This window comes from Salvelinus sp. IW2-2015, linkage group LG6.1 (assembly GCF_002910315.2).
Source record: "Salvelinus sp. IW2-2015 linkage group LG6.1, ASM291031v2, whole genome shotgun sequence".
Classification (NCBI taxonomy): domain Eukaryota; kingdom Metazoa; phylum Chordata; class Actinopteri; order Salmoniformes; family Salmonidae; genus Salvelinus; species Salvelinus sp. IW2-2015.
Genome location: NC_036845.1, coordinates 14,605,474 through 14,631,259, shown reverse-complemented (window position 1 = coordinate 14,631,259; position 25,786 = coordinate 14,605,474). Strand labels below are relative to the sequence as shown.

General features: G+C 41.3%; 5 protein-coding genes across 6 annotated transcripts in view; 3 read left to right on the top strand and 2 right to left on the bottom strand.

Moving 5' to 3' along the window:
* Positions 1-353: 353 nt before the first annotated feature.
* Positions 354-3,820, bottom strand: LOC111965157 (tetraspanin-13). Its single transcript, XM_023989181.2, has 6 exons — positions 3,651-3,820; positions 2,811-2,978; positions 2,308-2,388; positions 1,933-2,046; positions 1,707-1,820; positions 354-916 (listed from the first exon to the last, which is right to left on the bottom strand). The coding sequence occupies exons 1-6, from the start codon at positions 3,711-3,713 to the stop codon at positions 842-844; spliced, it is 615 nt and encodes a 204-aa protein (XP_023844949.1). The 5' UTR covers positions 3,714-3,820; the 3' UTR covers positions 354-841.
* Positions 3,821-4,999: 1,179 nt separating this feature from the next.
* On the top strand, positions 5,000-11,702 carry LOC111965156 (ankyrin repeat and MYND domain-containing protein 2). Its single transcript, XM_023989179.2, has 10 exons — positions 5,000-5,211; positions 5,675-5,739; positions 6,102-6,240; positions 6,366-6,464; positions 8,547-8,707; positions 9,066-9,280; positions 9,593-9,728; positions 10,172-10,300; positions 10,449-10,578; positions 10,826-11,702. Exons 1-10 carry the CDS (start codon positions 5,145-5,147, stop codon positions 10,978-10,980), a joined length of 1,296 nt encoding a protein of 431 aa, XP_023844947.1. The 5' UTR covers positions 5,000-5,144; the 3' UTR covers positions 10,981-11,702.
* Positions 11,703-12,094: 392 nt separating this feature from the next.
* LOC139027839 (leucine-rich repeat-containing protein 72) lies at positions 12,095-14,400 on the bottom strand. The gene is given in 6 exon segments (XM_070443828.1): positions 12,095-12,409; positions 12,658-12,793; positions 13,254-13,342; positions 13,958-14,027; positions 14,210-14,294; positions 14,395-14,400. Coding segments are annotated over 6 exon segments (549 nt in total). The 3' UTR covers positions 12,095-12,246.
* A 1,902-nt stretch (positions 14,401-16,302) lies between these two features.
* Positions 16,303-18,845, top strand: LOC111965155 (sclerostin domain-containing protein 1-like). The gene is made up of 2 exons (XM_023989178.2): positions 16,303-16,717; positions 17,810-18,845. The coding sequence occupies exons 1-2, from the start codon at positions 16,318-16,320 to the stop codon at positions 18,256-18,258; spliced, it is 849 nt and encodes a 282-aa protein (XP_023844946.2). The 5' UTR covers positions 16,303-16,317; the 3' UTR covers positions 18,259-18,845.
* Positions 18,846-19,513: 668 nt separating this feature from the next.
* Positions 19,514-25,786, top strand: part of LOC111965154 (D-ribitol-5-phosphate cytidylyltransferase) — a 36,015-nt gene continuing 29,742 nt past the window's right edge. Inside the window, exons 1-3 of one of the 2 annotated variants that reach the window (XM_070444017.1) lie at positions 19,514-19,938; positions 20,473-20,749; positions 21,505-21,654. In XM_070444017.1, the coding sequence (XP_070300118.1) occupies positions 19,817-19,938; positions 20,473-20,749; positions 21,505-21,654 (549 nt within the window). In that variant the 5' untranslated portion in view covers positions 19,514-19,816. Of the gene's footprint in view, positions 19,991-20,472; positions 20,750-21,504; positions 21,655-25,786 lie in introns of both variants that reach the window. The other variant, XM_023989176.2, reaches the window with a different exon arrangement.

Here is a 25,786-nt window from a genome sequence, read left to right as displayed (position 1 = left end):
AAATTAGGAAAGGCAAGTTTCTATGCAAACCCTAATGTTAACTGGAGAACAGTTAAACTAGTGTGATGGGGGAAGAATTGAAGTCACACTACACCAGTTCCAGTGAAGAAATCACAGCAGTAAACTTCCTTCCTGAATCTCATTTTGAGAATTGTATTTTTGGTTGTGACATTAAGATAATAGCCTACACCAGATGTTTAGAAATGGGTTGTAATATGAACTGATACCAAATCAGTTTGTGRYATGCTTGACGCTTTCAGATGAATAGGACAATATAGCCTAACGGTTTAGAAATGAAGACAAAAAAAAGCTTAATGTCTGGATTGGTACATGTTCTGTGAAGTGATRGACTATTTAAACTTTAGTAGGGCTGAATCTGAAAAAAAGGATGAATCTGTTGGCATCCGTGTGACATCTAATACCCCCCCATACACTGCAACAAAGACAGCACTGTGTGTACCCAAAGAAAGCCGGGTTTGAAACTGGGAATCCACAGACAGCTTACCAGGAAACATTGCTCGCTGCCTTTACCCTATGTCTGTGCTCTGTTTGCATAAGGTGCATGACATTTGCTCACGACTCCAATCAGTGACCTCAGTCAGATTAAACCTTAAAGTAACTGCTCTCGATTTCAGTGTCCATCACTCAAGATTTAAATTGATTGGAATCGTTTTTCACAAACTTTGTCGGAAAACAGCCAATAGTATTAGATATCAACGCATAGTTATATTATCACAGCAATGAAAATATCCTAATAGGAAACATAATCGTAAGATAAAAGTCACACAGGATCTAAATACAAATGCATGACAGTGCAAAGTTGAGTTTATGAACAGGCTAGTTACAGAAATGCACCAGAGTTCGGACGGGAATCCTTCTGATTTCTGTATCTGTGTGTTAGCCACACTCCCAGGATCTGAAATTAGATGGAGAAAAAAAATGGGTGAATATTTGATTCAATTAATACTAAAGCACAATATGTACAAAACATGTACAAAACATTAGAACACCTTCCTAATATCTGAGTTGCATTTCCTTTTGCCCTTAAAAGCCACAATTCGTTGGGGAATGGACTTTACAAGGTGTGACGTGTTCCACAGGGATGCTGGCCAATGTTGACACCAATGTGTCCCAACATTGTGTCAAGTTGACTGGATGTCCTGGTGGACCATTCTTGATACCCATGGGAAAGTGTTGAGCATGAAAACACCAGCAGCGTTGCAGTTCTTGACACACTCAAACTGGTGAGCCTGGCACTCATTACCATACCCAGTTGAAATCTTGTCTTGCCCATTCTCCCTCTGAATGACGCAGACACAATTCATATATCAAGACTTGAATCTCCTTTAACCTGGCTCCTCCCTGTCATCTACACTGATTGAAGTGGATTTAACAAGTGACATCAATAAGGCATCATAGCTTTCACCTGGTCAGTCTGTCATGGAAAGAGCAGGTGTTCCTAATGTTTTGTACACTGTGTTAATAGATTTGGAATTGTTTAATTCATTCCTGACGTCAAAATCAAAAGTCTAAAATGTAGAGTGTATTGATGACATAATATAAAAATGCAGACAGTAAAATTCCCAACTACAAAGTGTTGTTTTCAGTTCCAATTTACATAGGAATCCCACAGCCTTTTACTATGTTACACAGCAAATTCCACCCATTGCCACTGCATTGCTATGAGGCTACAGCAGGTTGCTAACCTCTGTGAAGCTGAAGAAGCATCCAATCCCACCCACAAAGCGTAAAACCTCCTCAGCATGACTTTGGATGATTGGACCACAAGGGTTGCAGGATAATGGGTTGGAGAAACAGTCCTGTAGTGTGAGGAAGCAAGTAGACAGGACAGAATTTAAGTAAAGTGTCCATCACTCAAGATACTGACAAACATGTTGCTGGTTTTTACTGCTAACAAGCCAGCATCTTTACCGCGTCACAGGTGCCATTATAGTTCGGATGGAAGAAGCCACAGCAGTTTAGAGTTTTCTCCACATCCTTCTGAGTGGCCTCGGACTTGTTCCAGCCCACCTCTAGGAGTTCTTTCTACAGTGGGGGAAATGGATGAAGCGGTGCAGGGAGATGAGGCTCTGGTCACATAATTCAATCAGCATGTCATCAGAGTGCTTCTTTGAGATCAACTGGAAATCATTCACACTTTCCATTTATGTTGTGCATTAGCCATTTGTCAAATAGCTAATACAGGACATAGAAGTAAAGTATGAATGATGTCCAGTATTTATTTAAGGTGTTCTACAGATTAAGTGGTCATGAGTCACATAATACACATCATTTATTGTCACGTACCTGCTGCTCTTTATTGATAGCCAGACATGCGGCAGACACTGACAGCTGCACCATGAACACCAGGAACAGGATAATCATGTACTGAGGCCAACTAAGGAAGCTCACATGTGACAACCAACTAGGCAACACTAGGCTGTGTATTTGAAAGAGAATTGTTCATAAAGTGAGAAAATAGCAGTTAAGTGTAGTCTGGATAGAGCAGTTAAAAACACATTGAGACTAGGATCCTCTAGTATACAACAGTTCTCTGTGTTTGTTTCAATATGTCTTGTGTTGTAGTAGTTTGTATTCACCTACCTGACTATGTAATGATGTGACATGAATAAAACACATTACAAGTACACAAAACCAACCCTGTGTAATCATGTCACATGGTGATGAAAGGATCTAGGATCAGCTTCCCTTCCCCCAATCCTAAACATTAGCTGTAAAAATGCAAAAAAAAACATGACCCAAGTTCAGTGTCTAGGGGCAACTTCACCCTACTCCTGATTGAAGGATACAAAGAACAGCAGGACCTGGTGGTGCTTCAGGGCACCACAGAGGCCCACGAAGGCCACAAATAACAGGAAGATGCCCACACCAATGATACCAGCCACCACCCGAAAACTGGAGACCAGGCCAAACCATTTCCCCCAAGCAGCTACTCCAATCAGCAGCAAGCTCACCATCTGAAGACCAAGCACAATACAAAGTGATGACAGAAATCCACTGGGAACGGAAAAGCACTGAAAAGGAAACTTCATGCTGATTTCTTTGATGTGGGCAAAGTCAACACCATCTGTATTCAGGCTACCACATTCAGGCTGATTAAAGTCTGTTTAGATGAAATAAATACATTGAATAGATAATACAAGACTTGTTAAGACATTTACAAAGTATCACATTGAGTACTTTGATTATATATTAATTGCAAGACGATAATGTATCAATCACACTTTACAGATATGGTTTAGACAAATGGTTCCCAACCTTTTTCGGTTACTGTACCAACAAAATGTTGTTCTGCCGCGTGTAACCTTGAAGTAATCCCATAAATACATTTTACTAGTAGGTTTATGGTATCATGAGGCTTCTTAAGTACCCCCAGTGGATAGGCCAAGTACCCCTGGTTGGGAACCAATAATGTAGACTGCATTAACTAAGAGACATTTGGGCAACTGTTTGGAATGTAGCCTACCATCATTTTGATAGGTGTCACAACGACTTAATTTGCACGACAGCCTTCTTMCCCTGGCTATATCATTCTTGGCTAGAATCATGTTGTCTTTTGCACTTTCATTAATAGCCTATCATCAAGAACAATACGGTCCCATATGGAAACATATGTGCGTGGTACTTACAACATAAAGTATGTTCAGAGCGCATAGGGAATTCTTCGTGCAAACAAATCCTCCGCAAACCATTGTCGATACTCGTTTTTTATCCTCTCGAACAAAGCAATTCTCAGACTCAAACGTATCAGAGTTGAAAAGTAATTAAGTCTTATCATTGAATGTCAAACAGTGCCTGTGGCGTTTTACAGGTGGGTAGGATTGCAAGGAGGGCTCAGTCCAGGGAAATAGCTTTTCAACTTACCTGATTGGTCGTCTTGAAATTATGACTTCACATATGCAAATATCGCAAAAACATGGTGTGATGGCTGAGCCAAGTGATTACCAAGGCCAAGTGATTACCAAGGTGTTATTTTAATTCCCAGATACTGTGCATGTTTATTTATTTATCATTTATTTAACTAGGCAAGTCAGCTAAGAACAAATTATTATTGACAATGACGGTCTACCCGGGTCAAACCCTAACCCGGACGACGCAMGGCCAATTGTGGGCGTCGCCCAATGATACAGCCTGGAATCGAATCAGGGTCTGTATTAACGTCTCTAGCACTGAGTGCATTAGACCGCTGCGCCACTAGGGAGGTTAACTAGGACTAGACTGCACTCTAAAACATTTCACATGAAATATTCCCGAACGAAAAATAGAGGGCAGTATGCTGCAAATTCTGCATCCAAAAAGTTTTTACTGCAATAATTTTGCAGTGTAACTGCAGTTAGAGTGCAGTATAACTGCAGTTCAACTGCATTTGCAATTACTGCTTCAAAATACCACGGTGGACTGCAGTTTCAAAACTGCACTCTTTTTTTGTAGGGGTTTAATCTACAATGGATGAGGAAAAATACTTTTGAAACAATGGGAGCATATAATGACTGGTTATGACACTAATGTATCTCGAATCTTTATTTTTTATTTGGGACATTGATAAACAACACTATTGCTTTTCAATAAAACACCTTAATATTTATTATTCAAGTTATGAAAGTGTGCTAGTGCTTATGGACAAATGTGATGAATTATACCCCACTAAAACATATTGAAGAACACCGACGGCTAGAGCAACAATGTATAAAAGATGTACAGTCTAAACGCTTCAACATATCAATAATTGACTTTCTAAACTTCTGTGGAACTGCTAACAAATGTTGAAAAAGGGGGGAGAATGGGCTTTGAAAGCAGTTCATATTATGCTAAATAATTAAGGTGTTGCAATTTTGTATACTGCAATAATATCTGTGCTTATTATTTACTTTCTGTGTTAATGTCTTCAACGGAAGAGAAACATTTGAAATAGTTAATATGAATTTCAATGCCCACCCCTGTATTGTACAACGTGGTCCAGTCTGACCACCTTTTTAACCCCAACAGCCAGCTAGCAAGACTCGCAAGCTTCAGGATGAAAACCAAACATCGCGATAGTCTATAATTTAGTGTCACTCATAATTATCAATATTTGTCTTATTTCATTCACAGATTATTTTTTTTTACACACAATTGTAGCCAATATGTCAGCTCCGAAGAAGGGAGATCTATCTTCCACTGAGAGGGAATTATTCGTAGTTATTGCTGCAGGTAAAGCCTCTTTACTTTAATGCTAGCTAGCTAGACAATACGCTTGCTACTGTAGTCTAGATAATATATCTGAGATTCATGTACCATTTTTCATTTAGCTAGTACGTTATCTAATGGGTTAAATTATGTTTCTAATGGTGGTGGCTATATGGCTAACTTGATAGCTCAATCCAGCAAGTTGCATTGGAAGGAAACTTGCTAACTACTGTAGCTAGCTAGCCAAGCTAATAACGTTACTACAGATAGTTATAACTCTGCTAACGTTAGTACTGTTCTAGAAGTTATGTTAGCTAGCTAGCCAGTTCATGAAATTGCTTGAACAGTTTTCTAGACAAGACAACTGTTGGTTGTTTCAAGCCTTGGTTAGCTTGAGGCAGTGTTCATAGCTTTAAATGCAATACAATCCCTTGAACGTACAGCATGCGTGTACAAGTAATGATTGACCTTTGATGCTTTTTCTCAGGAAATGTTCAAGAAGCCTCAAGATTATTGGGCTGCAAGGATGTCAGAGTCAACTGTTTGGATGAGGTAAAGGCAGAAATGGGTTCGAATTTTTCAACGATATTCTATTATAACATTCGTTTTTAAGTTATTGATTTATGCTCTTCATAATTTGTCAGCAAACTGGACAGTAAGAAAACGACAGGCAGCATGTCTCTTTTTGTTTCATAACATTGCCTATGTCTGCTCCTCAAGAAGCAGGCAGTGCAGTACAGGCACTCCACAGTTTAGCAAAGGCTATTTTCCGTAATCTCATTGTGCATTCTACAATGTTGTGCAATGGGAAATTTCTTTGCGTAGATTTAATTCAGCATCATTTGTCTAATGGGCTACTTAAATTATGCATATCTACAACATACACTACTGACAGTTCTGTTTCTCCTCCTCAGAATGGGATGACTCCCCTCATGCACGCTGCATACAAGGGCAAGGTGGACATGTGCAAGCTGCTACTGCAACACGGGGCAGATGTGAACTGTAATGAACACGAGCATGGCTACACGGCACTGATGTTCGCTGGGCTATCAGGTAGGCACATTTTCTCACAGTTTGTATCGCTGAGAAAGGATATCCCTGTATATCAGGTGCACCATGGGGGAATTCGTTGATTTGACTGTGTGCGGTAACTCTTTTCTCCCCGCCTTGCCATKTAGGTAAGACTGATATCACCTGGATGATGTTAGATGCAGGAGCGGAGACAGATGTGGTCAACTCCGTCGGGCGAACAGCATCTCAGATGGCTGCGTTTGTCGGTATGTACAGTAAGGATTTCACACATAATAAAAAATCTAATCAAATCACATTTTATTGGTCACATACACATGGTTAGCAGATGTTAATTGCGAGTGTAGCGAAATGCTTGTGCTTCTAGTTCCGACCGTGCAGTAATATCGAGCAAGTAATCTTAACAATTTCACAACTACCTTATACATACAAGTGTAAAGGAATGAATGAGAATATGTACATATAAATATATGGATGAGCGATGGCCGTGTGGCATATGCAAGATGAAGTAGATGGTACAGAGTACAGTATATACATATGAGATGAGTAATGTAGGGTATGTAAACATTATATAAAGTGGCATTGTTTAAAGTGACTAGTGATACATTTATTACATCCAATTTGTAATTATTAAAGTGGCTAGAGATTTCAGTCAGTATGTTGGCAGCAGCCACTCAATGTTAGTGATGGCTGTTTAACAGTTTGATGGCCTTGAGATAGAAGCTGTTTTTCAGTCTCTCGGTCCCAGCTTTGATGCACCTGTACTGACCTCGCTTTCTGGATGATAGCGGGGTGAACAGGCAGTGGCTCGGGTGGTTGTTTTCCTTGATCTTTTTGGCCTTCCTGTGAAATCGGGTGGTGTAGGTGTCCTGGAGGGCAGGTAGTTTGCCCCCGGCAATGCGTTGTGCAGACCTCACTACCCTCTGGAGAGCCTTACTGTTGTAGGCGGAGCAGGTGTCGTACCAGTTGGTGATACAGCCCGACAGGATGCTCTCGATTGTGCGTTTGAGTGTTTTTGGTGACAAGTCAAAATTCTTCAGCCTCCTGAGGTTGAAGAGGCGCTGTTGCGCATTTTTCACCACGATGTCTGTGTGAATGGACCATTTCAGTTTGTCTGTGACGTGTACGCTGAGGAACTTTCCACCTTCTCCACTACTGTCCTGTCAATGTGGATAGGGGGGTGCTCCCTCTGCTGTTTCCTGCTGTTTCCTGAAGTCCACTATCATCTCCTTTGTTTTGTTGACGTTGAGTGTGAGGTTATTTTCCTGACACCACACTGCGAGGGCTCTCACTCACCTCCTCCCTGTAGGCCGTCGTTGTTGGTAATCAAGCCTACCACTGTAGTATCATCTGCAAACTTGATGATTGAGTTGGAGGCGTGCATGGCCACGCAGTCATGGGTGAACAGGGAGTACAGGAGAGGGCTGAGAACGCACCCTTATGGGGCCCCAGTGTTGAGGATCAGCGGGGGGCGGCCCTTCAGAAAGTCCAGGACCCAGTTGCACAMGGCGGGGTCGAGACCCAGGGTACTATGGTGTTAAATGCTGAGCTGAGCTGTAATCGAGGAACAGCATTCTTKCATATGTATTCCTCTTGTCCAGATGAGATTGTGCAGTGTGATTGCGTCATCTGTGGACCTATTGGAGTGGGTCTAGGGTGTCAGGTAGGGTGGAGGTGATATGATCCTTGACTACTCTCTCAAAGCACTTCATGATGACGGAAGTGAGTGCTACGGGGCAATAGTTGTTTAGCTCAGTTACCCCATCTTTCTTGGGAACAGGAACAATGGTGMCTCTCTTGAAGCATGTGGGAACAGCAGACTGGGATAAGGATTGATTGAATATGTCCTTAAACACACCAGCCYGCTGGTCTGCACATGCTCTGAGAACGCGGCTAGGAATGCCGTCTGGGCCGGCAGCCATGCAAGGGTTAACACGTTTAAATGTTTTACTCACGTTGGCTGCGGTGTAGGAGAGCCCGCAGATTTTGGTTGTGGGCCGTGTCAGTGGCACTGTATTGTCCTCAAAGCGAGCAAAGAAGTTGTTTAGTTTGTCTGGGAGCAAGACATCGGTGTCCACGACGGGGCTGGTTTTCTTTTTGTAATCCGTGATTGACTGTAGACCCTGCCACATACGGACACCGATGGAAATGTTTTTGATGTCTGTGACGTAGAATTAACTAGAATGACTCCGTATTGGCATTGCCCCCCTTTATTCTGATTGTGTTCATTAGGGCACATTCTGTTTGGAGCTTTATGAATGCAACCTCTGTCACAGTGAGACTTCGGTACTTGTTTCTCACCCAGGTGTATCTCCTCTCCCTCTCCCCAGGGCAGCACGACTGTGTGACGGTGATCAACAACTTCTTCTCGCGGGCCAAGCTGGAGTATTACACCAAACGCCAGGGGCTGGAGAAGGAGCCCAAGCTGCCCCCCAAACTGGCAGGGCCCCTCCACAAGATCATCATGAGCACCAACCTCAACCCCGTCAAGGTAAAATACCATCACTGCTGTCTCTGGGCCACATTATGGAATAGTGGTTTTGGAGTGAGATATTAAGTGATGCATATTTGATCAAAGCAATGTGTACACTGGACCACTCAGACCAGCAAGGATATCAGGCAAAAAAAAAGAAAGCAGACCTTTTCTGTGGGAGAACTGTAAAAGACAAAACACAAAGACCACCAATATAACCCTATCTGTGCTTTATGTCACCTTTTTATAAAGCATAGCTTTTTGGGGAATAGTGGTTTATGTGGCAGTTGGCAATGCATCCTACATAGGGAGCTGTTATGTCACCCTTTATAGTGTATGAGACACCACCCSCCCCTTCTCTCTCTGTCTCTCCCAGATGGTGCTTCTGGTGAAGGAGAACCCGGTGCTGGCCGAGGCGGAGGCCCTGGAGAAGTGCCGGCGGGTGATGGAGCTGATCTGTGAGAAGTGTGTGAAGCAGCAGGACATGAACGAGGTGCTGGCCATGAAGATGCACTACATTAGTTGTGTGCTGCAGAAGTGTGCCTCCTTCCTCAAGGAGTGCGACGACAAGCTGGAAGGACTCATCAAGAGGTGGGCGACGGTTTTGGACTGTATGGGCTTGTTTCCCGGACATGCATAGAGTATACACATATGAACATGTAAATACATATGGGGCCGGTTTCCCGGACACTGTTATTACTATTTATTTTTTTATTAAACTGGACGGACAGAGGATCTCAATGCAAAAAGTCAGAAAGATGAGGAAGAAATTGATGTGTAATGCATATATCTGGCTGCACTGATGATGTGTAGAAACACTCTGACATACTACATCTTTTTGATTGTTATATATACTGTATTGCAATGTATATAACCCCAGATGTCATTGCTGTCCCAATGCAGCTTGTTGAAGGGCCGGGACAGTGACGGCTTCCCGCTGTTCCAGGAGAAATTCATCAGAGAGTGCATCCGCAAGTTCCCCTACTGCGACGCCACACTGCTGCAGCAGCTGGTCCGAAGTATCGCTCCCGTGGAGATCGTGAGTCAATCAGTCATCAATCAAATTGATTTATGAAGCCCCTTTTCCATCAGTAGTTGTCACAAAGGGCTTTTACAGTCATGCTCTCTCTCTGTCTCTCTGTGTCTGTCTGTCTGTGTCTCTCTCTGTCTGTCTGTGTATTTAGTAATGACTAATTTTGCAACATCAGTTTGAGTAAAGCTCCACTCGTAATAGTTTCCTGTTGTGGGCTTAACCTTTTTAAGCTTTTATACTGTTAGGCCCGGTTTCCCGGACAATGATCAAGCTTAGTCATGGACTAAAAAGCATGCTCAATGAGGATTTCCCATTTTAAAATAGTTTTTTTTTTGTATTCATGACTAGGCTAAATCTTTGACCCTTAGTGTCATTTTCAATTGTTTGTACTGTATATCTAGTGTATATTTAGAATTTTCTCTCCCATTTCCCCTTTCTGTCCTGGTCAGGGTAACGATCCTACAGCCATCTCAGTTTTGACCCAGGCTATAACAGGACAGGTGGGCTTCATGGACGCYGAGTTCTGTACCACCTGTGGGGAGAAGGGAGCAGAGAAGAGATGCTCCATCTGTAAAATGGTAGGCACAATGCGCGTTTCTACGGTAACATAGCCACTGTCATCATTCATAGACCTGCAATGGTCAATCTGTCATTATGTATCCTTGCATCCGATGCATGGGCCTCTATTTTTCCACCAACACGTGCAACGTTTTTGTGTTCCTATAGGTGATATACTGTGCCCCAGCCTGCCAGAAAATGCACTGGTTCACCCATAAGAAGGTCTGCAAGCAGCTTCAGGACCAGAGAGAAAAGCACGAGGCAGAGTCAGCCAAGCTGATGGAGCGACAGAGGAAAGGTATTGGAGAAATCTTCTTGGGCTGTACATTTTCATGTCACCTCTTGTTTAATTTGTATATGTCTCATTGTAATTTCCAAGTGACCATGGATTACATTAAACACCTACTGTACATTGGTTACGAAAGGATTCTTGGTTTTGAATAGGACGCCTCAGCTTCAAAAGTGGTAGTTAGCTTAAATAGTCTTTCTATTGCGTTGTGTTACAAGGCATCATGCTAACAGTGGGCTCCTTCTGTGTTTCTCAGAGCAGAGCCAGGCGGTAGAGTCGGCGACAGGCTCCATGCAGGACCTCTCAGTGGGACCCAATGAAGACTCTCCGTCTTCCCCGTCTCCCTCTGACAACCAAGCAGACCCCCCTCTCCCCAGCCCTGTCTCCACCACTCCAGACACGGAGAACTGAAGGGGGGCCTGTAAGGGACGTCCAACACAGTTGCACAATGCCTATACACCCTGCTGTCTCCCCTACTCCAGGTCTACACTGTTGTCCTAGAAGGTCTAAGGGAGGCCTGCCGTGTAAGGCACAACAGTTAACCTGGGGATGAAGTAAGCAGGAGTTTCACACAAGCTTAAGGCCTAAACCCATGGGAAAGGATCCCTTATTTATTGATGATCTGACATTGTTTTCCATCAAAGCAACGCAACATTATTGCACACGATGGAAGAAGGGTTAGGGTCACAAGTGTCTATGCTTTAAAAAAATATATATACTTATTATTATTATTATTTCCATTTTTTTTCATCATTCATATTCAATGTTAAATGTCTATGTAGACTAATATAATTATGTTGGTGGTTTTTGTTCAAGAGTAATGGAAAGTGATTCAGGGAGTGTAATGTGAAGAAGTAGTAGTAGATTTAATTGCTATTCTGTTTGTTCTTGTCCTTTAAAACTAATAATTCTGCGTCTAGTCATTTCCCTAGTTAATAGAAAAAGGACATTGTTTCCAAACGTACAGTGGCTTGAATTGGCCAAGAACCACATTATTTTGAAGTTACTTTAACCTCCTGAAAAAGAAACGTGGCAAATCCCTCTAACAATGTTGCTGTTTTGTTGAATACTGATGTTTCAAAGATGTCAAATGACTGATTGTAATACAACAGAATAAACACCACAGTACTGTTTCTATGTGCTTTTGATCGTATGACAGAGTAGACTCGCCTGGGTATCAGTCTGTTTGTATCAGTCATCATGCCACTCCTTGACATGCCAAACACTGTTTCGTATGACACTGCGTTATGATAGCACAAACATCTGGGATCAGGCTAAGACTAGACTCCACTCACATGGGAAAGKTGCTTAATGTAGACCAGTGAGGATTCAGACTCCCAGAGTTCTTCCTCAAGTTCATCCTGTACTGTGTAACAATAAACTGGGGTGTCTGTAGTGTGTTAGTAATGAGGAAACTGATTCTATTGACTGGTTTAATTCAGCTAGAGCTCCCTCTACAGGCTCATACAYCATGACACCACACTGGTATGACCTTCAGGTGAGAATCTCAATTGTATTTCCTCACATCCTCCTCCTTCTCAAAGCGTAGTGGAGCAGAAGATCTGAGGTTCCTCCCCTGGGATATTCTCTCCTTGGCTTCTCAAAATGCATTGGAGGAGAGGACATGAAGAATCTGTTAAATAAAATTGAGATTCACCCCTCGTGTTGCTGGTGCAGTTAGCTGAAGATGACAGTGAGGATGTTGGCCCCTGGCCGGTTCCATTCCCCTAGCTTTCTCTGTTTGGCGGTGGAAATGGCCTTCCAGTCCACAGTGGAGAACTGCATGATGGATCTCTGCATGGCCCTGCGCACACTGGGATCTGCTGTTTCATCCAATGGGCTCCTGGGCAGAGATAAGCATCACAGAGAAGCACATGTATATAGACATTGAAAACATTCAATACTTTAGGAGTCATACATTCAAMTGTAGAATTTGTATCATGAGATAGTCACCCATATCCCTTATTTGTCTTGAGCCATAGTGACCTGCAAGTCAGATGAAAATGATCAAATTGACTGCARATTATCTACATTTTTCAAGTCAATATATTAAAAAAGCTCCTTTGGTACAGTACTATGGTACAGTACTATCCCTCCCCATAGATGCCAGTCTCTCTACTGGCAGAAGTCTCTGCCCGCCTGCCAAATGCCAGTGACTGGGGGACACAATGGCGTTCTATACTAAACGGCTGTAATGAACTGTTCCTCTCCTCCTGCTTCACCACTGGCAACCGGGCATCACTTTAGGTTCAACAAGGATCCCACTTCATATCCACTCCATAATGCTCTGTAAATGTTTCAAATTAACAAACTCTTCTACCATTTCCTCAACTGTTGCATAACAGAACTTTAGCTCCAAAATAATAAAATATCTATTTCATGTAAATATTACAATCTTTGTTTTCCTAAGCATATGCTATAGCATTGCATTGCATGTTCTCTGTGTGAGTTTGTCTTGTTGTGGATCTGTGTTTTCCATCCCCAAGTGCAGACATGCCTATCCTGTCTTTATAGCCTGTTCCCAGATCTGTTTGTGCTCTTGCGAAGTCCATTACTATCATTGTCAAGCCAAGTTCGGCATGACAATTTCACATGGAGTTGTTAAGAGAGCAGAAACAGGCTGGCACTCAGGCTACTGTCTTTACTGTATGTTTCCCATTCCTTGGCGCTCTGAGACACCTAACCTGCCATTGGGTTCTTCTTCTGCACAAACACCAGATGAAGAGGCTGGAGGACTGCGTGGCTGKGCTGAGGAACTTGCAGCATCTCCACACTGTCAGTGAGTGAATAGGGATTCCACTGATACTGTGCAGTCCAAGGCCCTCACATTTGACATGGTTATGTGAGGAAGAAACAGATCGGACCCGTGGAGGCTGGTGGGGGGAGATATAAGAAGATGGGCTAATTTTAATGGTTGGAATGGAACAAATGGAACYGAGTCAAATGTGGTTTCCATATGTTTGATACCATTCCATTAATTCCATTCCAGCCATTACAATGAGCCRGTCCTCCTTTACCTCCCCCCACCAGCCTCCTTTGGATTTGATACAGTATTGTAGATCAAAGTTTGTTTGACAATTGCTTTTCCAGCTTTTTTCCTGAATCGCTACTCACAATAGACCAGATATCATCAATATGTGGTCCATAACTTGCCGTCAGTGCAGTTATTGGATAGAAGAGGTATGTCAACAAATATTGAAATCATATTCCAAAAATTGGAAAATAAGCAACTTACTAGTGAAACTGTTACAATACATTGTTGTGTCAAAAAAWTTATTTTTCCTTTCTTGGCTATTCTGACATGATATGCCTCGTGTTTGAGTGTCACACATTCCCACATTTAATATAACTGTATACAGTATCATTATCTGTTTGTGATGTTGGCTACAGTATCTTGTTGTTATTCAGCCAATAGTATCTCAGCATGGATAATCTTGACAAGTCTGGAATATTGACAAGTATAATATGATTTAGTTAATTTGCAAAAAAGCATTTTATGTAACATAATACTGGCATATACTGACATGATAGATATTTTCCAACAAATTATAATTTACAGGTCACATCACATCCACAGCCTTGCAATGAATAGGGCCTCATTTGACATTCTCAAGTTATAGATTCCGTAGTTAGAAGTAATGATAAGACTACTATTTGCCAAGGTAAAGTTGACAGACATCAATGTCCCTCCTGATTTCATACTCCTGGAGAGCATCATCAATGTCCTGTAGGAATATGCAGTACAATTCTAAATATCATTACATCTTCAAAARATTTGATCAATCTTTTAGGTAAGATATATGAAATATAGTAATTCAGACACACCTCCATGTCTATCACCCTACGAAGGACAAACCAAACCTGACCAACCGCCCTACTACAGTAGGTCTACCTGTAACCAGGAAACCCCTGTTTTCATTTTGAATCATAACAATCAAAGAAAGCTGTTCTCTTGTTCATCCTCAGATTGCACAGGTTTCAGAAATGTATTTATTCCCATGCTATTAGTTTTTTTTGTGGGACAGGAAGCAATAATATATATATTTTGTTATAATGTGAGGCTAAATGATAACATTCATAATATCACCTTAACCATGCTGCAATTCAATTCCTTCAACAATGGCAACAACTGGTCAGTAGATGGCATACTATCTCTACCCAGTGTATTGACTGTAGGGTGATAAGTTTCAGAATGACATAGGTTTTCCCTATATTGCATGCATTTATTTCATTACATTATCGTGGGCCTGTTATTGAACTGTGGCCCAAGTTCACAATTCTATTCTTCACAGTAAATTGGGATATTTCACAATTTTGACATAATAATTCATATCAATAATWATACACAATTGGGAAAATGAAATCAGTACCTTGAATCTGGTGGCTAAAGGCAAACCGAGAACAGCTCTCTCTAGAATAAGACACACATCCATTGTCTGCATTTATACACTGGGCTTCCTTGGGGATTCATACTGAATTCTACGCACCCATGAACTTTTTTCTCTTGGCTTTGTTCCCATGTTATGCATTCCTTTTGTCCCTCTCTAGTCCCCCCTTCCCCCCTCCTATTACCACATGAGGGTCCTTCCTGCTAATACACACACTCCTGTCATGTTGCTTGTCAATATGTTAATAACTCACTGTGTGTGTGTGTGTGTGTGTCCGTGCGTGTTTGTGCATGCAGGAATGTGTGTGGGATTGTGTGCCTGTCCCTTTACTTCCCACAGGATTATGTCACCTGATCTACTCCTATATGTCACCGTCTCCATGGTCTGGACACATACAGACGGTGCTGTCTCAGCTTTCTGCTCCTTTAGATGGGAGAAACATGACAGTGGCATATCGTATGAACTTCTGCATCATTCACCCCATCACCTAAAGGACTGTAGATGGGAAAGCCATCCATGTATTACTAGTCTCCTGGGATAAAATGGTGGTATTGTCTTTATTTTGTGGTCGGAAGTGAGGTAGGTGAAATACCTATTTAGTGAAATATGCCTTGTATGTAAGTAAAAAGAGACAAGGCCATTAGTTACAAAACCAACAATAGTATAAAAATATATTATGGCTTCACCTTTACATGTATTCAGGCAGATATTATATCACAAGATACAGTACATCTGATTTGCTTTCAATGCTTTCTGGTATTCTACACAGGAGGAAGGATGCCCCTATATTTTAGGTTCATATGATAATGACACTGAACAAAAGTGTATCAGATTTCCTTCACATGAGCAACAATTAGTGTCTATGTGTGACACTTCTTTTCAAATCTGGAAGACAAGGCTGAAGTGAATGCTCCCACAGAAGTAATTATATCTCTCCTTGCCATGAGTAGCACACACACAAAGACTCCAGTTAGTCTAGGCACTCCAATCATTAGGTGTAAAAATGACAGGGGATTGAGAGGTCGAGAGGAAGAGAATGACAGAGACCGAAAGCAAATTACACAGACCCTATCAGCTTTCATTTTTGAATTAAGAGAGTAGGTGAGACTGCGTGTCAGAACATGGAAGATGATTAAATGAGGGAATAAAAAAAAAKAACATTTAACAGAAGAAGAACACATTATTGCAGAGACCAAAAGTGGAGTCTCTTCTAATATTTTGAATAGATTAAATGTGACGAATAGATGGGGATCTGAAGAAACACAAATTACGCAATAGCACCAAATCCCATCAATTGGAGAGACAGGAACAGGATCACTCCAGATGTTGTACACGCGCTGGCTCTGTAGCGCACAGACAAATGGGCGTGGTTATCCAGTTACGCCCAGCCTTCAGTCAAGAGAGCGGTTACCTGAGCGGTTGCCAAAACAAGACTCGGACAGGCCTATATAAAACAAGCTCAGAACGTAGTAATTCTGCCGCAGACATCAGAGGCACAGAATCAATTTACCTGACACGGGATCTGCTTATTTCCTACATCCCCAGAAGCAATATGCACTTGAGCGCATGCAAGACGTGCCACCTGGTATTCTTGTTTTGTATTCTTGTGAGGAGTTGCCAGGCGTTCAAGAATGATGGTACGGAGATCCTATACTCGCACGTGGGTACTCCTGTGCAGGATGCCCCGAGCAATGTCTCTTTAAATCGGGCAAGAAACGGCGGGAGAGGCGCGGGAAATACTGCTGGGAACGATAGAGTTGGTGAGTATTGTTCAGTATTCTTTCTTACATTGAGAAATTGTGCTTTAAGGTTTTTAACTATTTTCCTTGGTTTTTAACTTTTGTAAACGTTTTTTTTTATTTATTTCAAGACAAGTGCATAGACATATTTATCCCAGCACAAGCAGGTTTATAGAGGTTTCTACAATTAGGTTGTTGAGATTATGTTCTCTAAATTATAATATACTACAGTCTTAATGTAAAAATGTAACTGCTAAAACTACAACCAGCTGTTATATACATAGTGGGCCTATATAGTACAATAGGCATGGATATATATATATATAGTACAATAGGCATGGATATGATCAGCTCTGGTCAGTAGCTAAGTAGTGACACTCCAGAGACAGTATCAGATGCCCCCACTGAGTGAGACCAGGCAAAGCTTGGCACTATGATCTTCAATACACACACACTCCTGGCAGGTGTCCAAGCAGGGCAGCAGAGATGAGTCACCCAGGGCAGCCAGGCTAGTGTTTGGGGAGTGACAGTGTGTCAGCGCCACTGAATGGAGGCGTGTTCCTATACACAGGAAGTCTGTGATTGTGGCACTGTTTGACTTGAGCTCTCTCAGGACCCCGAGCATGAAGGAGAGAAAAGGAGCCTCTCCTCTCTTCATTCATCAAACTCTGTCATAGAGAAGGGGGCACATTGTCACAGAGGTGTATGGCAGTCTGTGAATGGTGCCCTGGCTTGGATTACAGGGTGAGTGAGGAGCTGTAGCCTGGAGCAGAACAGTGCTGATTGTCCTACCAGTTGCCCGCTGATAATCCTATAGGAAAGCCAGCTCCATTGACATAGCTCAGAACACTAAAGCCCTTCCTCTCATGCAAGAGCAATGCACCATTTCCTCTCTACAAGCCAGTAATCGGTATAGGCTTATAGTCTGTGTCAAAAACCTCCAAATTAACTAAATAGACGGCTGTGTTTGTAAGGTTTTCTGATCGAAAACCCTTTATGTTACCTGCAGTAGAATTTAAAGTGAAACCAAATAGTTTGGGGCCACAAAAGGACATTTTAATCTTCACTAGATGTTCAAAGTTGTTTGATTCTCATCGTTTCTCTCTCTTACAGATCAGAGAAGTCAAGTTGGCTGTAGAGAGCTGAGGTCCACCAAGTACATCTCTGATGGCCAATGCACAAGCATCAACCCCATAAAGGAGCTGGTATGTGCTGGTGAGTGCCTCCCCGCTCAGATGCTTCCCAACTGGATCGGCGGCGGCTACGGCAGAAAGTTCTGGAGCCGGAGGAACAGTCAGGACTGGCGTTGCGTCAACGACAAGACGCGCACCCAACGCATCCAACTGCAGTGCCAGGACAGCAGTACAAGAACGTACAAAATCACCGTGGTCACCTCGTGCAAGTGTAAGAGGTACTCCCGGCAACACAACGAGTCGAGCCATATGAAGTTTGAGGAGCCTGCCTTGTCTCGGCCCCAGCTTCTCCACAAACACAAAGCCAAAGCCAAAAGGAGGCTAGGGAAGATCAAGCTAAACGAGAATTGGCATGAAGCAGAGCCCTAAGGCAGGACTGCAGAATGCCTCAGTGAATGTGGTCTTGGATTATCTTTTATTGGGACTGGCTTGTTGTGAGGAGGACCACTGAAAGTGACTTTGTAAAAGCTAATGGCATTGCTTGCTTGCTACATCTGAGGACCAATGGGCACCATTGAATCATTAGCTAATAAGATGAAATGAACCTAAATGGGGTCATCATGACCAATAGAACTGTCTGGAACTTTAAGATAATTCGCATCATTCAAGTTCTTGTATGACAATGTAAACCTGCTCTTCACTCCATTATACAAACACAGTTTTACAGCCAATATAATGTAATAAAATAAGCTCTGCATGAAAAGGGGTTTCCCATCACAAAAGCACCACAAATACACAATGTAAATATGTGTACATATATAGTATGATATCACATGTCCTCTGAAGTATGGTAACAGATGTATAAACGTTTTCTATAAGATGTATATGATGTAATATATATGTTGTATTGCTCTTCATTTGATAAACCTTTTAATATGCATCACACATATTTAGCAAAAAGCTGTCATTGCTCATGTTTTCATTTGAAAAAATAATAAATGTTAACGTAAATTTCACCTTATTGTATGTTGATTCTTACATTAGAGATCTAATTTGCCACTTTTAAAATAGAATATTACCCAGTATTATTTTTTCCCCCCTGCAATTATTTGTTGTCCTAAGGGCCGTTTTCAAGTTCTTGTTTCATTGATGTAAATCCATGTTCTGTGGTAGGCTACTTACACATTGTAATTTAGTTTTAAACATATCTTGGGTGGCAGTGCATGTCGACCACCTACAACTATGTAGGCCTACCCCCAAATTGTTCTATGGAACATTAGATGGCATTTCAGTGTTGAAGCATGTAGATCAAGTAATCCCATATAGTATAAACCTACACATACAATTATCATATCACACTAGTTATACTTCTGCACCAGATCAAGCAAGCTTGAATAAATAAATGAATATAGCAGGTAGCCTGGCGGTGAAATGTTGCTGGTTCGAAACCCTGAGCCGACTAGGTGAAAAATCTGTCAATGTGCCCTTGAGCAAGACACTTAACCCTAATTGCTCCCGTAAATCACTCTGGATAAGAGCATCTGGTTAAATGACTAAAATGAAAATGTATGCTCAATTCCATCAAGCAGTCAAAATTAAAAAGGCATGAAAGCATGCAGGATAAGCAAAATTGTCATAAATAACCACATATACATAGTAGATATGATAGGTGATATTGAAATCTTGAGACATCAGCAAAGACCCCACAGATAACATCAGTGACGTAGAGCTGGTATGGGGCTTCCTTGACAGCGCGCAAGCGCAGGACTGTGGCTACAATGTAGCAGGATACAAATCGAATCAATCACTAGTCTACGCGACTCCGCCCATAAAGGAATGAATGAAACTGTATATGGGGATACCGATAGGACGTATTCGTGACATCAAGTGTTAGTCCGTTTTAACTTCAAATCACTCAATTGCCCTGAAGCACGTAAAAGGAAACGGGCGACATGGACAGGCCTGTTGAACCACGACATTTCTCAGCATGCGAAGCCCGGTTGGACAAGCACATTGCGGGACTTTGCAGCGTCGATTTCCCGGTAGCTGTGGTTCTTCCAGCTGGTGGCAGTGGAGAAAGAACGGGGCTACTGACACCCAAACAGTTCTGTACGTTTCTCAACAGACCTCTGATAAGCTACACAATTCAAACTTTCGAGAGGTAACACTTGAAGTGTCGAATGTTTGCATGCTAAAACATATGTCCCGTTTGGAATACTGTAGTTTTATGGCCCTGCCCCTTAATCTTGTCACTGCGCAAGACAGTGGCCACATGTAAACAAACCATTTCACTGGGGTTTTACGCTCTTTTATGTTATGGTTGAATAAATGTAAGGTTTTGTAATGTCTCATTACCCCATTTAATTGATCTTTACTGAATCCATCAGGTCACACATTTACACTTTTGAGTCTTTCTACAACTTCCAACAACGTCCAAAATAGTCTACTTGTTCTTGATACTACTAGGTATTTTTGTTTCATACTGACCATTTCAGTGGAATTCTGTTGAAATAATGTAAAATAATTGTTTAATAATAAGTCATGACACAAGTAATGAAACAAATATACTCAACAAGAATGATATGTTCTAACCATAGTGCGAAAGGTGTTGACTTATGACTATACACACTGTTTCTTTGACAGAGTGCCATGGATCCAAACCATCGTTGTGGTGGTTGCCAAGGAGAGCTTAGATTTGATGATGGACATTATCCATCGCTTCCACCACAGAAATGTCCTAGTGGTACATGGCGGATCCACTCGCCACAGATCTATATTCAATGGGGTCCGCGCCCTCAGTGAGGGAGAGGATGGTATGGCCCGCGTCAAACCAAAGGTGGTCATCATCCATGATGCAGTGCGGCCCTTTGTGGAAGAGGACTTCCTCCTCAAGATAACAATGGCTGCCAAAGAACAAGGGGTTTGTACATATTCAAAGTCCTCTATCTCTTCCAACGCAACACAGTCAGTGGAGCTCAGACGGAGCGATTCATTGCTCTCAACTGTAGCCATGTATACCTTCTGTAAGCCATGACAAATTAAAACCACATTGGCTGATATTAGTGGCTAAGGAAGACATTGATATGTTTAGACGGTGATTTATATTTTACTAGATGTGACGTGATATTGTTGAAGGCTGGTCACAAAAGTGAGAAGTGTGAGCAGGAGCTCTTTGACATTGGGGCTGACGTGTGTGTGTGACTAACTCTCAAAGCCAGCAGTCTGGTCTTCATTAACTTGCCAGTATCCTCGATCATGATAAAATGTCAGTCTCCTCCGAAGAGCATGAGATTCATTTTGATTTTAATAACATGTGTAACACACATAACACATGTTTGCTTTCATTCCATTTTCTAGTCATTTTTCCCCCCCTTATCTCATTAACCGTACTTGTTCTTGGCACAATGGGGATTTTCATCCTCAATCATGTCATGGTCACAAGAAAATACGATCTCAGGAATGTTGCTTATGAAGAACTTCCAATTGTACAGGAAAAGCATTGTGTGCACAAGCTGTTGTTTAGCTGGGATTTATTGTTGTTATCCAGCCATGGTTAGAACAAGAGTGGTAAGCCTCAAGACACAATAGGATCGGAACCATTTGATAAATTTTGGATTGATGTGTGTATTTCCATAAGGAAGAAGGACATATTCCGTTCCGTTTATTATTTTGCAGGCTGCTGGGGCTATCCGACCTCTGGTTTCCACAGTGATTGCTACCACATTGGAGGGCTACCTGGACCATTCTCTGGAGAGAACCATGTACAGAGCCAGTGAGATGCCCCAGGGATTCATCTATGATGTCATCTACCAGGCTTATCAAAGGGTAGGTACTTCTAGGCAGTTCTTGTACACAAAACATCACTTGTAGTCTACCCGAGGTCTAGTTAATAAAAACTGGTTGCCTGGTTTTGGGGCTATGTAAAAAAAATACATAACCCCGTGAACCCAGCCTGATCTCGCGATAACTCACATTCTGTTTCAATTAAACAGAACGTGAGTGCACCGGTCAGTCTGTTTGACCTGGCCAAAAATTACTATGTTTACCGTGTACATTTGAATTAGGGATGTGACTCATAAAACAACAAACTATTGAATGATTTTCTTAAATACAAATATGCCAACAAGGATGCACCTTGAAACAAAGTCCAAACCTAGCCTTGTACAGTAGTTAGTTCTCATGTTTACATAATGTTTTTGTGAAGTTTCTTCACCTCTGGTCAGGGAAATTGAGAAACTTGGATGTCTGCAAAACCTTTTTCCACGTCGATCACTAGTCATGTCCTGCAGGTTTTGAATGTTCCCTCTCAATGTCAAATAATTGCTTTAAAAGGTCCCTCGAATCACATAAAATGACCGTCGGAGAGATTTATGCTTGAGAAATAATTTACCCCAGCAATGCGACTAGATGACAAAAGACTTTATGATTCTCATACATCACACTCAGTCTTTACAGTTGTCCATTGTTCACCAGATGTGCTGGAACCTGCAGGGTTTCAAGCTGAAGAGTTTGTGGTGTGGGTGCCATCATTTTCACTACGGCGTGATTATGTCTGGGAAAGAAATTACACATTAATATACTCTGGCACTGTGCAGCATATCACTCTGTCGAACAAAATAAAAATACCTCTTGGCTTTGGTAAAGGTAACGTAAAAATAACATTGAAGTAGTGTGGTTACTACAGGTCTAACAGTCTGTGATTTTTAAAAATATTTTTTAAATTATCATGTGAGATGATTTGAACGTCCCAGAATAATTGCGAAATAATAAGGGAAATTATTTCACCTTTGGGTGATATCTCACGACAACTAGAACAACATTTTTTTCACAACATTTAATCATAGAAGGGTCCTTTGGAGGAAGGTTTGTTGACATATATTTAACATTTTTATTTTCAAGCATAATTCAAAAATAATTAATTGAAGTGGGAATATTTGGAATTTTGGCCTTGCCCAGGCCTCCTTTAAGATTTCATAGTGATTCACCTGTAGGTGCTACAAAACATTGGTGTTATATGAAGCTTTACAGCTTGCTCTGCACTATGAGTAGTATTTTACATTTTGATTTCAATAACAATTTTCTTACAATAATGAATGAATATTTAAAAATCTAAACATGAACAGAGTTTGAATTCGTTACTTGGAAAAGCAATCTATTACTTATTACTCGTTATTTGGCTTTTTTTTTATACTGTCCATTCAGCACGAAGCTCTACTATAGGCCTATCAGATGAGCGAAGGTGTAGATTTTCCTTTGGTACTTTTTGCCGTTGTTTGGTCGATTTCGTTAGACTTAAATACTGTAGTTCGTTGATGATAAGTTATCCCTTTGATTATAATCCTTTTATTTCAATGCATTATTATGTGTAGGATTGACCTGACATAGTTTGCATTTGCGCTGCGGTCAGTTAATGCGGGGTTATTTGAACTTTGACGGCGGCATTTGAAGTCGGCCTTGTTGTGACTTGATAGCCTACATATTAAAGGCATTAAATACAGGCTATGTACTGTATCTTTTCGTAAAGCTGCCAGAATGTTTATGGCCAATATTCCTTTGATATGTTAGATTTATCAAGATATTATTTTGTTGTGATAAAATACACTTTTCCGTTTTGAATTGCATTTGTCAGTTGTCGATTGTTTATATGGAAATTGTGTTAGAACATATTAAATATTTATGTTTTATCATAATGAGTATAAATGTCTCTTTCACACATTTTTGTGGAACCATTCCATATAAGGTGAGTATTGGTTAAATGGGACACAGAGAAAAGTGACTTTTAAGCTTTCTAATAGATATCTTAATCAACAATCAATACCTGTGTGTTAGTGAGGAAGTACAGTTGAAGTTGGAAGCTTACATACACCTTAGCCAAATACATTTAAACTCCAGTTTTTCACAATTCCTGACATTTAATCCTAGTAAAAATTCCCTGTCTTAGGTCAGTTAGGATCACCACTTTATTTTAAGAATGGGAAATGTCAGAATAATAGTAGAGAAAATTATTTATTTCAGCTTTTATTTCTTTCATCACATTCCCAGTGGGTCAGAAGTTTACATACACTCAATTAGTATTTGGTCGCATTGCCTTTAAATTGTTTAACTGGGGTCAAAAGTTTTGGGTAGTCTTCCACAAGCTTCCCACAATAAGTTGGGTGAATTTTGGCCCATTCCTCCTGACAAAGCTGATGTAACTGAGTCAGGTTTGTAGGCCTCCTTGCTCGCACACGCTTTTTCAGTTCTGTCCACAAATTTTCTACAGGATTGAGGTCAGGGCTTTGTGATGGCCACTCCAATACCTTGACTTTGTTGTCCTTAAGCCATTTTGTCACAACTTTGGAAGTATGCTTGGGGTCATGGTCCATTTGGAAGACCCATTTGCGACCAAGCTTTAACTTCCTGACTGATGTCTTGAGATGTTGCTTCAATATATCCACATATTTGTCCTCCCTCATGATGCCATCTATTTTGATAAGTGCACCAGTCCCTCCTGCAGCAAAGCACCCCCAATACATGACGCTGCCACCCCCCATGCTTCACGATTGGGATGGTGTTCTTCGGCTTGCAAGCATCCCCCTTTTTCCTCCAAACATAACGATGGACATTATGGCCAAACAGTTCTATTTTTGTTTCATCAGACCAGAGGACATTTCTCAAAAAAGTACAATATTTGTCCCCATGTGCAGTTGCAAACCGTAGTCTGGCTTTTTAATGGTGGTTCTGGAGCAGTGGCTTCTTCCTTGCTGAGCGGGCTTTCAGGTTATGTCGATATATGGCTCGGTTTACTGTGTATATAGATACTTTTGTACCTGTTTCCTCCAGCATCTTCACAAGGTCCTTTGCTGTTGTTCTGGGATTGATTTGCACTTTTTGCACCGAAGAACGTTKATCTCTAGGAGACCGACCCGCTCTTTCCTGAGCGGTATGACAACTGCGTAGTCCCATGGTGTTTATACTAGCGTACTATTGTTTGTACAGATGAACGTGGTACCTTCAGGAGTTTGGAAATTGCTCCCTAGGATGAACCAAACTTGTGGAGGTCTACAATTTTTTTTCTGAGGTCTTGGCTGATTTCTTTAGATTTTCCCATGATGTCAAGCAAAGAGGCACTTAGTTTGAAGGTAGGCCTTGAAATACATCCACAGGTACACCTCCAATTGACTCAAATTATGTACATTAGCCTATCAGAAGCTTCTAAAGCCAGGACATCATTTTCTGGAATTTTCCAAGCTGTTTAAAGGCAAAGTCAACTTCGTGTATGTAAACTTCTGACACACTGGAATTGTGATACAGTGAAATATATCTGTCTGTAAACAATTGTTTGAAAATTACTTGTGTCATGCACAAATGAGATGTCCTAACCGACTTGCCAAAACTATAGTTTGTGAACAAGAAATGTGTGGAGTGGTTGAAAAACGAGTTTTAATGACGCCAACCTAAGTGTATGTAAACTTCCGACTTCAACTGTATATAATAATAAACAATGGGTTCAAAGGGTATGACATCATCATTGTGGGTGTGGCATCCTGTGTAATAACAGAGGCATAATGGTAAATAAAATGACAGTGTTATGAGGTAAATAATGTTACGGTTATAAAAAAAGGAAGAAAGGATATTCAGTGTCTCTTTACAACATATTTTGTAATGGGATGTAATTGAGAATGAAAATGACGAAGTGGTTTTTGTACTACAGTACTCTCACCTTGTTAAAATATTTTAAAAAATTAATAGTGTCCCATTATTTTTTACAACACTTATTTACCAGGTAAGTTGACTGAGAACACGTTCTCATTTACAGCAACAACCTGGGGAATAGTTACAGGGGATGAATGAGCCAATTGGAAGCTGAGGACGATTAGGTGGCCATGATGACGTCCAGTTTGGGAATTTAACATCCCTACTCTTACGATGAGAGCCATGGGATCTTTAGTGACCACAGAGAGTCAGGACACCTGTT

Bases quoted from the DNA above. Each gene is read 5' to 3' on its own strand.
- LOC111965157 (XM_023989181.2), bottom strand. From the start codon at position 3,713: ATGGTTTGCGGAGGATTTGTTTGCACGAAGAATTCCCTATGCGCTCTG. The intron at 2,979-3,650 runs GTAAGTACCACG...CTTGGTCTTCAG, and splicing joins CTCTGAACATACTTTATGTT to ATGGTGAGCTTGCTGCTGAT. The intron at 2,389-2,810 runs GTATCCTTCAAT...AGTTGGCCTCAG, and splicing joins ACCAGGTCCTGCTGTTCTTT to TACATGATTATCCTGTTCCT.
- LOC111965155 (XM_023989178.2), top strand. From the start codon at position 16,318: ATGGGCGTGGTTATCCAGTTACGCCCAGCCTTCAGTCAAGAGAGCGGT. The intron at 16,718-17,809 runs GTGAGTATTGTT...TCTCTCTTACAG, and splicing joins TGCTGGGAACGATAGAGTTG to ATCAGAGAAGTCAAGTTGGC.